At 35.0% G+C, this 18,230-nt stretch overlaps 1 protein-coding gene across 1 annotated transcript; it reads left to right on the forward strand.

Annotated features, from left to right (window-relative positions):
• Positions 1-786: 786 nt before the first annotated feature.
• Positions 787-13,600, forward strand: LOC134748516 (uncharacterized). Its single transcript, XM_063683309.1, has 12 exons — positions 787-1,106; positions 1,504-2,077; positions 3,394-3,514; positions 4,313-4,533; positions 5,070-5,154; positions 5,764-6,030; positions 8,939-9,299; positions 10,913-11,333; positions 11,649-11,760; positions 11,915-12,135; positions 12,971-13,055; positions 13,327-13,600. The coding sequence occupies exons 1-12, from the start codon at positions 820-822 to the stop codon at positions 13,590-13,592; spliced, it is 3,021 nt and encodes a 1,006-aa protein (XP_063539379.1). The 5' UTR covers positions 787-819; the 3' UTR covers positions 13,593-13,600.
• Positions 13,601-18,230: the final 4,630 nt, after the last annotated feature.

Consider the following 18,230-nt stretch of genomic DNA (forward strand, 5'->3'; position numbering starts at 1 on the left):
ATTTCGATAAAATTTAATGGATAGATAGAGTTCCCTATTCTGTACCATATAAGCCCAATTTTACCGTAGTTCTGTCAACAAAAAAAAATTAACTGAGTTACGAGAACGAATGGAATTTACGTAACTCAACAGAAAACACATTTTTTTTACATTGTTAAAAGTTGTGATTTCTTATTTGCTCCTCCCAGAATGAGGAGCTATTTCAAACCACAAAAACTTTATCCAGATCTAACGAAAAAAAAACGACAACAAAATAAAAATCGACCCGGTGGATATTTTCAAGTAACCACAAACTTCACAATAAATAATTTAGATCAAATAGTAGTCAATAGTTTTACGTCGACCTTGAATAACAAACTAAAATTACTTATGTATTATGTAATACTTTATTTATAAAAAAATAGGTTTATAATTAAAGGAGTCAGTTATTATATTATTGATAAATAAAATATCGAATTACTAGGTATTGCTAATAATATTCCAGCAATATTTTGATTATAAACTGAACTACTAAGCCGCGTAAGCTGAAGACGCGGGTTCGATTCCCGCCTCGGCCACCGGTGGACTTGGTCACTTTTCCTTTGGTGTATGATATCTATTTCAGTTTATAATTTATATATAGTAGTGTAAAATAATTTGATTTGTTCCCTAGTTGAATAGTTTAATTAGTAGATTTACACTACGGTTACAATCAGAAATATCTTAAATCTGATGATTAGATATGATTATTTATCTTGGATTTGATAAAATAAAATAACTCACAGAGTTAGCCTGATATACGCATTCATTACGCAATGCCGTTCACTCTCCATTGCAAACATGGAGTTTAAATTACTGTTCTTTGTTTTACTTATTGTCGCAATAGCTTGTGCTGAACCAAAAAGCTATGAAGGCTATAAAGTTTACAAAATTGTTCCCAAAACAACTGATGAAGTGGAAACTCTGCTCAGAGTGAAAATAAGTGGTGTATCCGAGTTTTGGGATGAGAGTGTTGATGTAAACCAAAATGTAAAGATAACAGTGTCGCCAGCACATGAAGCAGAGCTTATTGAAATTCTACAAAGAGATAATATTGAAGCGACGTTAGTGATTGATGATGTGCAAAGGTATGTATGTTAGTGTACAACATACATACGTATGTCTTCCTAATCAGTTCCTGTTATCATATTATGTAACTGTGCAATTTTCTCGGTGGTTTATTGTGCTTAAATATAATAAATTATAAGCATCATACATTTTATGCTCAATTTAAGATAATGACAATGTTTTTTTTATTTGACACCCTAATAAAAGAAAATAATGCAGAATAACAGAGAACAAAAGTAAAGACAGGAAACATACATCTGAAAAAAAAATCTTGTATAATAAACCGATTTTTGTACTATTTTTACTCTTGAAATAAAAATAAGATAATGACGTTACTAGGCAATTTTTTAACAGCATGGGGTGATAGGCATTATTTGTAAAGGTATTTTTAGTAATTCTATATGTTGACAATTACAGAGCCATCGATGACCAGGTAAGTCCTGTCTCAAGGCGTAAAGGAAGCAGCGGCGGTAGACCCAGTGGTGGTAGTAGTATCAGTGGTAGACCAGGGTCTACCGGTAGCAGCAGCATTGGTAAAGGAACCACCGGCAGCAATGGCTTTTTAACCTATTACGCGTTTACATCTGCTAGTCATCGTAACAGAAGAACGTATCAACGTAATGCCGATATATTATTCTCATTCACATGGGACAGATACCACACATTAGATTCCATATATTCCTGGCTTGATGAGTTAGCAGAGGCTTTCCCAAACATTGTAAAAACGGTAGTCATGCCAGGTCAAAGCGTAGAAGGCAGAGAGATCAAAGGAATCATCATTGACTACTACCCAGAGAGAACGGAGAAGAAAATTGGTATGTTTGAGGGTGGGCTTCATGCTAGAGAGTGGATTTCACCAGCAACTGTTACATGGATAATTAAAGAGTTTTTGGCAAGCGATGATCCTGAAGTTGTAGCGTTGGCTACCAGTTTCGAATGGCATATCTTCCCTGTTGTCAACCCTGATGGATATTCTTATACTTTCACTGACGTAAGTAGTATGGTAACATTATTTTATTGCGGAACACTAATTCGATTAAGTGAGCTCACCCGTATATGTATTATTCGTGACCCAAGGTTTGTTATTAAATAAAACAATTGTTTTAAATATTAATTATAAGAATACACAGATTGACGAAACTGAAATGACGCGCTTTTTAGGATTACATTTATACAATAAATTGACATGGAAGAATCAAATCGATATAGTATGTAGTAAACTAGACCAATATTCCTACGCTTTATATAACCTTAGGAAAGTAGCTAATCAGGCTACTGTGCTTACAGCGTATCACGCATATGTAACGTCCACTTTACGGTATGGAGTTATATTCTGGGGAAACTCCACAGATAGAGAAAGATCTTTTAAAGCACAAAAGAAATGTCTTAGAGCAGCATGTTATGAGAAATCATTAGAGCGATGTAAACCCCTGTACACAAAACATCAAATATTAACTTTGCCTTGCCTTTTCATCTATGAAGTAGCTATACACCAAAGATAGATATAACTCCGTAATAGATGAATATAGTCTAAGAAAAAAACGTGCCTCGAAAATCACGAAAATTTGATTCTCGATCAGATGGCGCCACTAGCTTTGGCCTACTCTCGTATAGAGGGCGTTGACGGTTTCGTTTGTTATTTATAATTTTAACGCATATCAGTGAAAGAACATGGGTCAAAATCATATAAAAATAAAAAATCATTTATCCATATTTAAACACATTTTAACGTATTTTTATAAATCTTAATTTTTAGTTTTAAAGTATGTCGATAGATGGCAGTGAATTTACAGTGGTTACAAAATTTACTATGACAGTACCGCTCTATCTTATATCCTCTTTGTATACACGTAAAACTTAACATAGGTCAATATACAAAACTTAATAGCATTAGACATCAAGGAGAAATATACGCGAAACCATTCAAAACGGCCTTACTTTCCAAAAGTATATATGGAATGGCACCCAAATTATATAATAAACTCCCAAAATCAATCTTAGACTGTAATAATTTACAACATTTTAAGAAAATTTTGCATGACTTTTTATCAAAAAAGCCTACTACTCCATTCAAGAGTACCTCTGTGACAAATTTTAACATTATCGCGTAATGTTAAATATGAGACCGCTTTTGTTAACTTATATTGTAATTTGCATGACTTATGTTTTAAGTAGTAGTAAGTAGTTATAAATTTAACTGTTCGTACGCCTAATGGCAAGACCATGGTGATTCCATATCATTATGTTCCATCATTGTATATACCCATGTTATTCAGACAATAAACGAATTATGAATTATATTTTCAGCGAAGAATGTGGAGAAAGAACCGCAGCAAGGCTAATTTCACGTCCTGTGAGGCGTCTGGTGTTGAAGATGATATGAGCAATGGCGTCGATCTCAATAGAAATTTCGATTTTGAATGGAACAGTAAGTTTGATCAAACATCAAACATTTATTCAGCAAATAGGCCACAAGGGCACTTTTACATGTAAATTTTTTACAAGCAATAAACTTACTGCTGCAAAAAATACAAAAAACAATTACAAATAATTGGAATCAATGAAATATTAGATACTTTGTTAGAAATGTATCCAGTCTCTAAATGTCGAATTACACAAAAAAAATTATACAAACAACACACAAGTACAATAATTGTTTAGAGATGTAAAAGTATCTAGATGTCAGAGACAAAATATATATAATGAAAAAACGATCATCAATTTATCCTTAGAGATGTAAAGGGTCTCCAAGACTTGAATTGTTATATAAGTAATTCAAAGACGAAGTTAAATCAGACAAACAGACAAGAACCGAATGAACTGTCTCACGTTAATGCCACTCAAAAGTAAAGTTACATAGGTAATGAAAGTAATGAAACCCGTGTAAACTTAAGCAGACTTAATCTATTTAAGGAAGACTCCTTATTGCAACAACTCGCACAACATAGCATTATGGTATTTGAATGACGCAAGTTCGGAACCAACCAAGAATGAACTTTCGTTTTTGATATTTTATATACAGAATTTAGAGACTGGAATTTATATCAGTCGATCGAGAACGTTCGCAGATGCATTGGATTATCAAGTTTTTTTGCTAATATTCCATCCTTTCTATAAATCATAATAAGTATCATATAGTCCTAAGTAACTTCTACTTTGTTAGTACAGTTGTTATTGTACGGGAAATTAAGTATCTCCAACTTTAATATTGTAACTCTAATTTCAGCGGCGGGAACATCAGAGGATCCCTGTTCGAACCTTTTCCCGGGGCCATCACCAGCATCAGAGCCTGAGACTCAAGCCATTCAACAGTATGTGCTGAATCTATGGCAGCAAGGAGAGATCATTTACTACATTGCATTCCATTCTTACAGTCAGTTGATCGTCGTACCATACAGTCATCTGAATTCGAACTGGGTGTTGCAGATTCCAGATTTTGCTAAAATGGTTAGTTGCTTATAAGCTTAGAGAAAGTTTTATATTATGCATAATTACATTTTTAGCGTATACTTTTTTAAACTTTTCATATACTGTTCCTTGTTTTGATACCATTATTAGTTTTAAATTTGAGTCTATAGTAGATTATCAGGTTTTATCGCTTTAATCTTTTATGTTGATATATTTTTATCCGAAATATTTACTTAAGAAGTTAACCTAAGGCAAAATATCACTTTTTCAAAAAATAAAAATATGACGACGCCTTATACTTCAAAATTGCCAACCTGTCTGGGCTTCAGGTTGTGCTAAAGAAATACAAACATAAAAGCTTATAAACACTATAATATATATTTACTAATGGCGATGGCGTTATTCATAAATGCGCTACAAGCTTCGATTAGCTATTACTAGTTTGTCTTCACTGTAATTTTGATTTAGGTATGTATTTATAAGAAAAGGATAAAAGTGATAAAACATAAATTAACTATTTAAAACTTGTAAAGTTTTATGAATTAAGGGGTTAATGTTTTGTTTTATTTTAATAGTTTGAAATTGCCGTGAGAGCGGCTGACGCACTAGCAAGCAGGAACGGCACTACATACAGAGTTGGTCTTTCAGCGGACGTTATGTGTAAGTTATCTTTTGAAACATAAATAACATAATCAAATTCTGTAATAAACTGTTGTTTTAGGTATAGAAAGTTCAAATCGGTTCTCTGAAAGTTCATACTTGGTTCCGTACGCTTCAAATTTCAGCTAAGCAAACTTGGTATTTTGAATTGCAGTAGTGTTTGCTTAAAACTTCAATATAAACTACGAGTATACTCTATTGCTATTGACTATCTTGACTTTACATATTTGCATTTACATAATAAATACATATACTTAGTATATCTCCAGGAGTATGAGTTTATTCATTACAATAACAAAAACTATAGGTTTCTTAATTTAACTAACATATAAGTAATAATAATAATTATGTGATGCATAGTTTTCCAAAAGTTTTTGTACTTATAAAGTGCAAATATATTATTGTAATATTACCACTTCAGTATAATCATACTCAAACTCATACATAAAAATAGTATGAACAATTTGTTGATCCTTTAGTTTCTCCTGTATACGGAGCATTTAAATAACATAATATAGTTTACCGTTTCGCGTTACCAAACTACTGCCGTAAAATCTATTTGATTTAGAACCCTTTAGTTGTATATATAACTGCTAATTTTCTCCTTAGACTTGATGAGCGGCACGAGCTTCGACTGGGTTAAGAGCAACGGTGTTCCAGTATCTTACCTAATAGAACTTCGAGATGTGGGCGAATATGGTTTCCTGTTACCGGCAGAAGAAATAATCCAGAACAATCTAGAAATTATGGATGCTTTAGTCGAGATGGACAGAGCGACAAGAGATCTAAATATTTACACCCGGGAATCTTCTGCGGGGACCGTTGTGACGTCGGTGCTTTTGGTAGCATTTGGTGTAGTCATCACTGTCATCTATTAAATAAATAAATATTATAGGATATTTTACACAAATTGACTAAGTCCCACGGTAAGCTCAAGAAGGCTTGTATTGTGGGTACTCGGACAACGATATATATATAATATAATATATAAGTACTTAAATAAATAGAAAACAACCCTGACACAAATATCTCTGCTCATCACACAATTAAATGCCCTTACCGGGATTCATCAACACAGGACCATCGGCTTCACAGGCATGGTCAGTACCCACTAGGCCAGACCAGTCGACGAAAAATACAAAGAAAGAAGAAGAGTCGAAGATCTATTGAAAGGACTTTTTTGAAATAGTAACCTACATTTATGGCCGCTAAGCAGTGATAGCACAAAATAATTTTATGTTGCACTTTTCCAGGTTACTCCTTTGTGATAACGCAAATGTAAACATATATTTTTTAAGGCGACTGTGCCTAAAAAAAATATTTTGCCACTATCACGTATGGTATTTACTGTATTATATATATATAAGTATGATATTAACTGTATTATATATTATGGCAAATTACAGCTTTCCTGCATTAATAGTCACTAAGCTAAGCCGCAGAGGAACAGACAGACGAACGTGGGGAAACCTGGATAATTGTTGATTGCGGATCCCTAAATATGGATCTGTTTTGACAAAGTAATTATTGTTTATGAAAATGCTCAATTTTTAACTTTTTACTTTTATAATAAACATCATTTAACATTTATTCATAAAAAATATATTATTTTTATTTAATTGACCTTGTAACGTTTATTTAATTTTTATTTAATTTATAAACACTAAAAAGACTCATAGGTGCACTAAGTAAATTAATAGAGATAGAATATTTGGTGCATTTTGGTACATTCTAATACTTTGCAGTTCTGAAAATCTCAAAAAAATACCAGCTGCCTTACTAAGCTTTGCAAAGGCTAAAGTATGAAGTACTTTTCATTTACCTAGTATACATTATTTGTGATTTTTTAAACAAGTACCACCCGCACCTTAAATAATTGTAATTACATAATAATAATTAATAATAATGGTCGTTTCGGCGAACGGTCTCATAGCGAAGAGTCTCGACCAACACCTTGAGAGACTCTCGCTAGGTGGTTGGATCAAGGGTCAGATGCAGAAGGCGGTGATCTTGGACACGGCGCGGATAGTCCGGCGGTTCCTCTCTCTGCAGCCCTGACCACCGGCAGCTTGGGCCCTGCCTCGCTGCTGGCGGCACCCTAGGTTAGGTTTTTTATAATGTGTTTATATATATTTTGTATTGTTTTGTAAGTGTTTTATATTTTACTTTTATATACATATTATAAAAATCCTAACTTAAGAAAAAAGATTAATAAAGAGAATTAATAATAATAATTCTTCATTGTAGTTGCAGGTTTTTTAGATTGATTTGAATATCCCTTTGCTAACCTGACACTCTGACCTCTACTGATGAACAGCTGCCAGACACCCAGTTCTACTAATAAAGATAGTACCGACACGACAAACAAAACCAACTCTGTTATATGTAGGTACTGTCTCTAGAGAGGCGTTTCGTTGCTCTAACAATGGTATATTTTTTTCCGGGGCTAGCCTTCCGCCTATAAATTTAAAAGTCAAAAATGTTAACTCGAGCATTTTAATTGCCTTATCTGTAAGTACTCAATGACATATGTTTAAATTAAGCGAAATGAATAAGATTGACACCTTACAAACTGTTAAAGTAAAATAAAACTATATATTTTATAAACTACCTAGAACTTTGTTAGTAGGCCACCAAACGAAGGAAAAATGGGGGAAATAATTGTGTAAGCGTATTTTGACATAGTTGTAAGGAATGGTGTATTAAACGCCATATACTAAAAATACCGTAGGGTGGGGGTAAAGCTAACGGGTCCCCCCTACCCGTTGGCTTTAAAGGTCCCTTTTTATAGTTTTTCGTAAATAACTCGTAAACGGTGGCCGCCGGATAAAATTTCCTATAAAATACATTATACAGGCTGTCTCAAAAATAGCACGTCAAACTGACACTGGAGGATTATGGTTCAGTCGAAACGTCGGGATGTGTGATAAATTCAGTATACGCGATATAATCCGATTTCATAGTTTTATTTCATGAGTAACTATCGCGGTAACCGAAGACAATATTATGTGATAACGAGATTAAATCCATAGCAATTTGCTTACGTCTAACGATATCGTGGCAATTTGCTTATCATGATATCATTAAAATGTCTATCAATTATTTAGTTGTTAGGTATCTTTCGACTTATCATTTGAATTAATAAAATTACTTGTGTGTCATAATGTTATCATGTCGAAACTTGATTCTTTTGTAGACACTCAAGCTATTTCTCGGGACAATTTGGATTATTTGCAAACTAATTCCACAATTAACTGCTTAGATGGAAAAGTTATTTAATAAAGACAATTTTCATTACTATAAGGACGTTGAAAATGAATGTTGAAATCTTTAGCGTATAATAATAAATAATAAAATAATAAAATTCTTTATTTCAGGCCAGACTGCCCATAGATTGTTAGTAATAATACTAGTTCCTTTTGGTCATCTGATAAGTTAATTTCAAACTTATACATGAATATGGCGAGTCTTACCAAAATTTTGCATATAACCTTTTTTTTTAATTTATTATGGATTATTTCTTACCTTGACTGTTTTTTCCTAGCTCTAATACTTTTCTCAAAAATTAAAAAAAAACCGTCAACCGGGACATATTTCATGCTAAAAGGGCGGGGGGGGGGGGGGGTTGCGTCAGGAGGAGGGGAGGGGACGCTAGTGAAAAGAACGGTGAGATATCAGAATGTTAACGTAGGTGCAACGATTATAAAATACCTTCTATCATATCAACATTCAATAGTATTTAATCCATAGATTACTAATATGATAAAATGAACGATAAAACCAGATAACGACATTAAGAAGCACGACCTAAATGCTTTTTATTTATGCGTGATTAAAACATATCACACGTATTCGGAAGGAGTTAAAATGGTTTTCAAAGTAATAGCCCTTTTAGGGCTTTTAGTCATAGCAAATGCCATGGTGAGCTATGAAAACTACAAAGTTTACAATATTGTGCCGAAGTCAGAAGCTGAAGTGCAAATTCTTAATGATCTGAAAAAAGACGGTTATGAATTCTGGACGGAGATATTTGAAGTTGGCAGCGTAGTGAGAATTATGGTGGCTCCTGTTGAAGATGAGGAGTTTTCGAGTTACGTCAAAAGTGTAAATCTTGACGCGAAGGTTAGCATTGCTAATGTGCAAGAGTAAGTACATCATTATTCATATTTGAAACTAAGCTAGGATTGTATAATTTAGAGATACCACCTAAGCAAAAAAAATGAATTTTAAATATGAAAAGACAAAATATGATAAATAATAACATCAGTAGTTAACTTTTGGTGACATTTGTGTTTAATCATAATACAGAATGGCGAGAAATTAAATGTCCCAAAATTTAATACTGAAACGGGATTTAACCCGTGGAGTGCCCTAAAGCGAATGTGTACAGGGTTGGGCAGATTAAGTGTCCTAATTTTGTTATGCCATTAATTTTACTTAAATATAGCGGATTTTTTTAAACTACATATATTATTTCTTATTAATCGAAAATGTATGCGTCTTAATGATTTCTAGACGTGAGCTTGATATATATTGTTTCGAACATGGACGAGAAATGCCAGCTCGTTGTAAATGTATACAAACAAAAATTCCGACCGTGTGAGATATTTAAGATATCTAAGAGGTTCATCTCGGACCATTAAGCGATTTAAAAAAACAGGATCTTAAAAAATCAGGCCCAAACCTGGTCCAAAACCATCTGTTCGTGTCAAAAATATAATTAAAAGCATTCGTGGGCGTATTCGACGAAAACAAGCCCAAGGTGCAAGTAAACTCGCTAACGATATGAAAATATCCCGACGATCAATGAGTCGTATATTACGACATGATCTTGGATTGAAGGCCTACAAAAAACAAAAAAATAATGCATGAACAGATGGCCAAAAAAATGTAGAGAAAAAATTTAGAGTGAAAAAATGCTAGCTTGGCATGAGGGCGATGAAATTATTTTTTCCGACGAAAAGATGTTGCAATTGCAAGATAGACAAAATCAAAAAAATTACCGTGTTTACGGTGCTTTATTGGGGGATATTCCAGTAGACAAATTAGCCGTACAGCGGTTTCAAAGTGCGTCGGCCGTCATGGTATGTGGGGTGCCATATCACCTAGGGGCAAACTACCACTGCTGTTCATGGATCGGGGAGTAAAAATTAACCAAAACTATTATATATAGAACGTGTTGCAGGGTCATATGCTAGAAAATATCCGAAAGTTGTATGGGGATGACGATTATGACTTTCAACAAGACAGTGCCCCGTCTCACAAAGCTAAACTAACACAAGACTGGTGTCGAACTTGACAGATTTTATACCGTGGCAAGAATGGCTTGCAGCTTCACCAGACTTGAATCCGTTGGACTTATCTATATGGGGATACATGCTTAGCAGGATTGGGAATACACAGGGAATGTATTTAAATTCATTCAAGCATCGGTTGGTCAAAATATGGGACTATGGTATGGTAGAATGCGTAAAGTTGTACAGGTTAAAGGAGAGCGATTTGAGCTAATGAATTAATTTCGTAAATATAGAGTATGCTTAAAATAAAAACAAGTCTAATATTGAAATTTGAAGTTTTGTTTTAATTTTATGACTATTTTAAACTAGGACACTTAATCTGCCCAACCCTGTATAGAAAACTGGAGAAGATAATGTAGCAAACGACTGCCTTAAGTTTAGATTGAGTTTCTAGGTCATATTGCTAAATTATCTAATAAAGGAAACAACATGCGTAACCTCAAAATCATCCGTCTTTTTAGGTTAATAGACGCTCAATTGAAGACCGCCATCCCCAATGCTAATTCCCGCAGCAGTACACTGGGGGGCATGTCTTGGGACAGATACTATGGCTTGGACAACATCTACAACTGGTTGGATGAGCTAGAAACTCTTTACCCTAATGTGGTTACTACTGTCAATATTGGGACCACTTTCGAAGGCCGTCAGATTAGAGCCATCGTCATTGACTTCAAGCCTGGTCAGAGAGGCGAAAGACCTTTGACGGCGATGATTGAAGCAGGCATTCATGCCAGAGAATGGATTTCACCCGCCACCGCTACATGGATCATCAAAGAATTTCTGACAAGTGATGACCCTGCAGTTAGGAGCATGGCGGAGACATTTGTGTGGCATATTATTCCGGTTGCTAACCCTGATGGTTATGCTTATACTTTTACAAATGTAAGTAATAAAATATTGAGTAAAACTTTGATATGCCGCGTTGCCGCTGTGAGGTTCCCTAAAAAATGCAGCCTGCGGTCAAACTTTCGTCTCCTTAATGGAACCAAGATTCGTTTTCTTTGATATTATAAATAAATAGTGTCTAGTAGACACATATTTGCTTTAACTTTAAATAACTTAATCATATCTATACCAACTGGAAAATCAAAACAGAGAATTTATACCTACGAGTCAATAAAAACAATTAACGACTTAAATAATTGCCATTAAATAATAGGCAAGCCTAACACAAAGTTAAGTAAAAATTATTTACAGAATCGAATGTGGAGGAAAAATCGAAATACCGCCAACCACGTCATGTGTGGAACCAATGCCGATGCAGGCAACGGTATTGACTTGAATAGGAACTTTAACTTCCAATGGATGGGTGAGTAAATGTTTTTCCATTTTGTCAAGGAGACAAGCAAAGAAAATTCATCGTTTTCGTTTTAATATAAATAATTACACCAAACGGGAACGAAGAAGACATGGTTTTTTTACGCTACTTTACTGAATGCAATATGCATTATATCATGTTGCAGTCATTGGGGCCTCATCTAACCCATGTGATGAGACCTACGCCGGCCCCTCCGCGGCCTCCGAGCGTGAGACCCAAGCCATCTCCAACTACGTCCTCACACTGCAGACCACTAGCGAGATCATCTACTACCTGGACTTCCACTCATACGCGCAAATGATCCTTATACCCTACAGCCACGTGAGCGGCATCGACGTACTGCAGGCACCTAACTACGGTGACATGGTAATTAAAACAACATTTTCTATACAACTTTAGTTGAATATCATAGCTTGCGATTTCAGTGTATGTATGTGACTTGCGGGTAGGCTCAAAACGTGACTCGACCTTGACATTAAAATCAAGAAAACTAAACTTGACCTGAAACGGTTTTTTTCTTTTGGTGTTTATGGTTTATTTGGGTTCCGTAACCAAAGGGTAAAATTGGGACCCTATTACTAAGACTCCGCTGTCTGTCTGTCTGTCCGTCTGTCACCAGGCTGTATCTCATGAACCGCTATAACAACAAATACTAAAAACAGAATAAAATAAATATTTTGCCGTTTTTTGCGTAATGGTATGAAACCCTTCATGCGCGAGTCCGACTCGCACTTGGCCAGTTTATATCTAATTATAATAAAGGTCGATTGTCACTAATAACTCTTATTAGGTTCACAAGAGAGCTGGTCTTTGAAGTTTAAGACAAGGAAGTGAGGACGCAACCGGGAAACCGGGAAAACACATTACCTCTCTAGATGTAATGAATCCCTAACGAGAATATAGACAATTCATAAATTGGGTCACACGCATTAATAGGGATATATTAATGCACCTCTCGGGGGCTGGTCAGCGTTATATTAAATTTTTTACGGAATATTTTTTTTTATACCACGTCGGTGGCAATCAAGCATACGGTCCGCCTGATGGTAAGCAGTTACAGTAGCCTATGGACGCCTGCAACACCGGAATACGGAGTATTACGAAATACGTTACGTTACGTTATTTATTTTAGTTCTCCAACTATGGAAATTTCTATTGTTGCACAAAAAAATCAACATATTTACTACATATTATGTTTCAGTTTGAAGTCGCTATCCGCGCTGCAGATAAGTTGGAGGCCAGGCATGGAACGCCCTACACTGTCGGAACATCCCTAGAAATTTTATGTAAGTTGTTTTAATTAAAATATGTAACTAAAAATTTATTTATAATTTGTAGATTACTGCGAAGAATTTTGTCAACGTCCAATTTTGCGGCTAATTATTTAGTAATAAGACTAATACGATTCGCAACCAGATTCGCTTTTAACTCGAGTTTAGAAATATTCGTTTTCGAAATTTTAAAACATTCGATCATAAGGGTTAAACTATTAATCAGAGTGTAAGTATTTATTCTTTTGAAACTTTCTCTAATGGAAATATTTGAAACGTATTTCAGATGCTGTAACTGGGTCAAGCTTTGACTGGGTAAAGGGAGTCGTGGGCGTGCCGATCGTGTACCTCTTCGAATTAAGAGACGTCGGCCTGTATGGGTTCCTACTACCCCCAGAAGACATTATCCCCAATAATGAAGAAATCATGGACGCGCTTATAGAACTGGATAGGGCGACCAGACAGCTGGGTTACTATACTGGCGCAGGGACTGTTTTCAGTTCAGTTATGTCGTTGGTTATTTCCGCGTGTATGTTGGTACTACTCCAATAATACAGTCAAGCAATGATGACATTAATTCAGTCAACATTGATTTATAAGAGCTGTACAGCCGCCAGGAAATATATCAGAGCAGATAAGGTGCGCAAAAATATCTGAACATGCACTTTTGAGTCTTTGACGCCCGGATAATAGAGGTTTTGTTTAGATATATATTTGTCAACACATCGGCCGCTTCGATATATTTGATGGAAACTATACAAGTTGCATGCCAGCTCCTGCCAGTGCCAGTCTATAGACTGATTGAATTAAGTTTTTTTTAATAAATATGCCAATTATTTTATTTTCTTACTTTTGGTTTCTTAGCTATCGAATCCCGAAATAGATCATTCTTACTAACATCTTCATCATAAGAACAAACTACCTGCTAGAACAAATTAAATAATGTTGCGCTAATACTATATAGGTACGTTAGGAAGATTATTATTGAACTTGCATTTTATTAAAATTAAATACCCTACAAAATACTTAGTAGAGCTTTTATACATTATAATACTTTTTGATCTGGTGCCATCGTCTCGTTTCTATCACCGCACCTCCCGCCAAAGGAGCAAAGCTCATCCTCACTTCTTAGACACATGGCACACCATGAATAAGCGGGCATCCCGCTCGTTTCTTCCCAGAACGTGCAGAATGTGGAATGAGTTGCCTCCTGAGGTATTTCCTTTGTGCTACGACATGGGATTCTTCAAGAAGCGGGTATTTAGGGCTCTCAAGGGTCGGCAATGCTTAAGTGGCTCCTGTGATGTTGCTTACGTCCATGAGCGACGATGACTGCTTCCCATCAGGCGGCTCGTCTGCTCGTTTGCTGAATATCACATAAAATAATAATAATAATACGAGTATACCTATCCATTAATTTATTTTGCGCAACATAGTAAACTAAAACGACTAACTCAAAAACCACAAAATCTATCAATGTCTTCAACAAGCCATAATAAATCAAGTAGTTCGTTTTCCTGAGTTGTTAACTAATTAGTGTAAGCCATAAAGACAACAAAGAGAACACTGTGCCTCCCCAGGGACTCGAACGCGAAATAGCTATTTGCAGGTACAATGTGGTTTTGGATTTGTTTTGAGATAATTTTCTTCATTAACTTGGGGAAAGAATTTGAGTTAGGATTAGATAGATGAGTTTAGGATATTAGGTATCTAATAATCTTATTTTACCAGATATTCGCAATAAAATGGACATTTATTTTGAGAACGTAATCATTAGAACAAAATAGATATTATAAAATATCATCCCAATTAGAATGTAACGGTAATAACAATACTATAAATTTATACTTATGTCGTGAGATGGATAAAGGCGTTGCGTGGTTATTTTCTAGTAGAAAGAAGTTTAGTTTTGTGACTAAAACTATTTTATAAATTTATATATTACATTTTTACATCATACCTACTTACAAATAAGCATCTTGCAGCCAAGACATCATGCATCAACCAGTTCGTAGCTAGCTTAGGTACTAATCGCTTCAGCTAAAAGCAGACCTATAAAGTCAACAACTGATACACTACTGACGTATAAAATATAAAATTTTATGAATAAATAATTGAAATTGAAATTGATAGTGTTTGCTGCGTAATATGAAAATGATCCTTATATCATGATGCATTGGAACCTTCCTCTGATTGTTCCTACTCACTATCTCTATGTACCATATAAACTAAGAATTTTTCTACAATAACAGCTATACTTCGTCCTCTTAAATACCAAAGTACGAAGTAGCCGTTTTACATACTTATTGCCAGTTGTCAGACTCTAGTCCTCAATTTAAAGTCAATCCGTATGAAGTAAAAGTTTTGATTGAAATGAGTATGTTGTGACATGACTATACAGGATCCCTCCAAGTAAATTTACAAGAGCATGTACTTAAATAAAACTAATCTGTCAACTTATTGCGTCTACTCTAATTAAATAGGTACACAAATTTACATCCGATTTGTAAATATAATAATATACGTTATATGTCCATATATTTGAATACTAAATTTTATTTAGTATTTATACATCCATGCCAAATTACAGCTTTCTAGCACTAACAACCACGGAGCAAAGCCTCGGACAGACAGACATATAGACAGACAGACAGACAGACAGACGGACATGACGAAACTATAAGAATACTAGGAACCACCAGTTGACTACGGAACCCTAAAAACATAGCGTTAAAAAGGTTAAGAACACAGAATTATGGCGTGACGCCTCTCGCTCGGGTTTAGTTTCAACGCATTTAAGGTGAGAATAAGGCGAGTTTACAACGTGCAGTTTTATTTTGTTAGATAAATTACATAGTATTACATCCGTTTTCATTTAGGTTTTTTTCCTTGAACATCAAACAAGATCTGTAGCAATTTAATATGGTTGAAATATTTTGTGACTAAAACAAAACAATAATTGATTTATTTTCCATACATTTCAAACTGGGTACTTACTAATATCAGCATGTTGCAAGGCAAAACATGTCTAGAGTTAGACTAAGCTATTTTGTTGGCGATTTAATAGCACACTGTAAAAGTCATCATTATTTTAAATGTCATAATTTCGTAGAAGTTTGACTGCCAACTTAGCTTGGTCTAACTCTAGTTAAATTTAAAGGTCTGTCAGAAGCAAATTATTTGATCAAAAAACGCCTCGTCGTCATCATCGTTTTTTTTATTACTCATAAATTGCACGACCCTAAAAATAGTTTGGCTGTGTAGTTTACAATCAGGTACGGTAACTACACAATAATAGTTGTTATAGATGAACCAACGCACTTTATACATTCATATAAAACCCCCCTAACTTCTAAAAATAACTAACCCCTCGCCGGATGACACAACTCTCAAAGGTAAATAATAATAAATTATGACTGTCCTGACAATCTGACGCATGACTGAAATCAGATGTCACAACGAGGCCACAAATCATAATGTGGTGCTGTTTGCTGCTCCGCGGACACAGAAAGGAATGGAGATGCAAACATATTGTTTTTCATTGACCCTTACCTATATGCTTTGACAGGCCTTGGAATGTCTAATTGGCACAAAGTGGTGCACAAAATTAAGTATGTTCTGATCTCATAAATTCATGTTTGTGTTGATGGTTTACAGATTGACAGAAATTACTTTCGGCGCGATTCGGAAAATGAATTATATTATCGGACTGAGTTAAGAAGGTACTGATTGCTAATAATATGCATGGAAACGGAGCCTTCTTTAATTGGTCGGACTGGCGGGCATCGGCGCCCCCCGACCGCCTGCCGCGGCCCGGCCGGCCAGCTCACGGCCGGGGCGAGGGGCGGAAGGCAGTATGACAGATGCAAGACTGCATACTAACTGTATTAACAATAAAAATTTGATTTATATGAAAGTTTCTATTTTTTCCTCGCAAGTGTGTTGAAAAACGTCGTATGAAACGCGCGTGCATTGGTCATTATGTGTGCACACCTCGGCTTTCTTATTGCGCGCTCGCTTACAGCTCGCGCACACAATATCGCCTCGTGTGTAATGACCAACTTAGCACACTTGTATCACAATGTACTATTAAAACAGTATGAATCGTAGATTGATATTATCATTATATTAGTTAATTACATCTTATTACAGACAATTTTTCGAATAATAGAGAAGGCAAGTCAAAAACATTTCAAGCTTAGTCAGCTTTACGTGTTTTCCTGTCGGCTAAATCTTTTCAATTTATATGATAATATTTTGTAATCACTCTTTTTATTGTTTTCCCTTCTAACCTTCCGTAAAATTAAGCTCCTTCGTAGGATTTGGCTTGTTGACATTTATACCTTGAATATTGGTCCGCAAGCCTCCTTTGTGTTCAGGCTCCTAAAATATCGTAGCAAAATTAAAAAGTCATAGTCAACATAATTATGTGGCTTGGCCGTTTCGTTACGTCATACGGGAGCCAGGGTGAAAATTTTATTCACTGATCATTATTTTTATGTTATACAATATTCTTGTAGTAATGAAACAGCCAAGACACATATTTTGACTAAGGTGTATAATTTGTGAAGTTAGGGCTTGTAGAGTTAGGGCGTGTAGAGTTAGAAGCTTGGCTCTACATGAGATCTGATAACTAGTACATGAAAATGTGTTTGGTGGCATTTATTATACATTTTCAGTAACAGTATCTTAGATATATACTTAATTTTCTCATATCTTCTATAGTCTAATGAGTGAAGTTCAATAATTGAAGTATCTAAGAATTTATAAAGAAACTAATTGTTATTCCAATAAATAAAGCACAAAATAACAATTTAATTTAAATGTAATATGTCTTAGTTTAAGCTCCAAATAAGTGTCATTTTTATATGGTTTACACAAGCCTAACATAAAAAGATCTCTTTATGAAGAACAATCGAACTGTTGTTGTTGTTGGAAATTGTCGAGGTACAAAATTTGACATTACGTTGTTGTCTCGGTTTACCTTCTTTACACACGCTGTTGAGGCACTTTATGTTAGGTAAATGTTCTAAAACCAAACGCCCAAATTTCTTAACGAAGCCCATCACGGCATCAATCATTCAGTAGTCGTTAATGAGCAGAAAAAGGGTGACGAGACTAATAACCCACCAGCCACGTCTGACCTCGACTCCAAAATAAAATGCAGCGAACAAGGGTCCTTTAGTAAAA

The sequence above is a fragment of the Cydia strobilella genome, chromosome 16 (genome assembly GCF_947568885.1).
Source record: "Cydia strobilella chromosome 16, ilCydStro3.1, whole genome shotgun sequence".
NCBI lineage: Eukaryota > Metazoa > Arthropoda > Insecta > Lepidoptera > Tortricidae > Cydia > Cydia strobilella.

What these genes read in the sequence shown, in the direction of transcription:
- LOC134748516 (XM_063683309.1), top strand. Translation starts at nt 820, where the DNA reads ATGGAGTTTAAATTACTGTTCTTTGTTTTACTTATTGTCGCAATAGCT. An exon ending in CTTTAACTTCCAATGGATGG is followed by an intron (nt 11,761 to 11,914) that starts GTGAGTAAATGT and finishes ATCATGTTGCAG; the next exon opens with TCATTGGGGCCTCATCTAAC. An exon ending in CACCTAACTACGGTGACATG is followed by an intron (nt 12,136 to 12,970) that starts GTAATTAAAACA and finishes ATTATGTTTCAG; the next exon opens with TTTGAAGTCGCTATCCGCGC.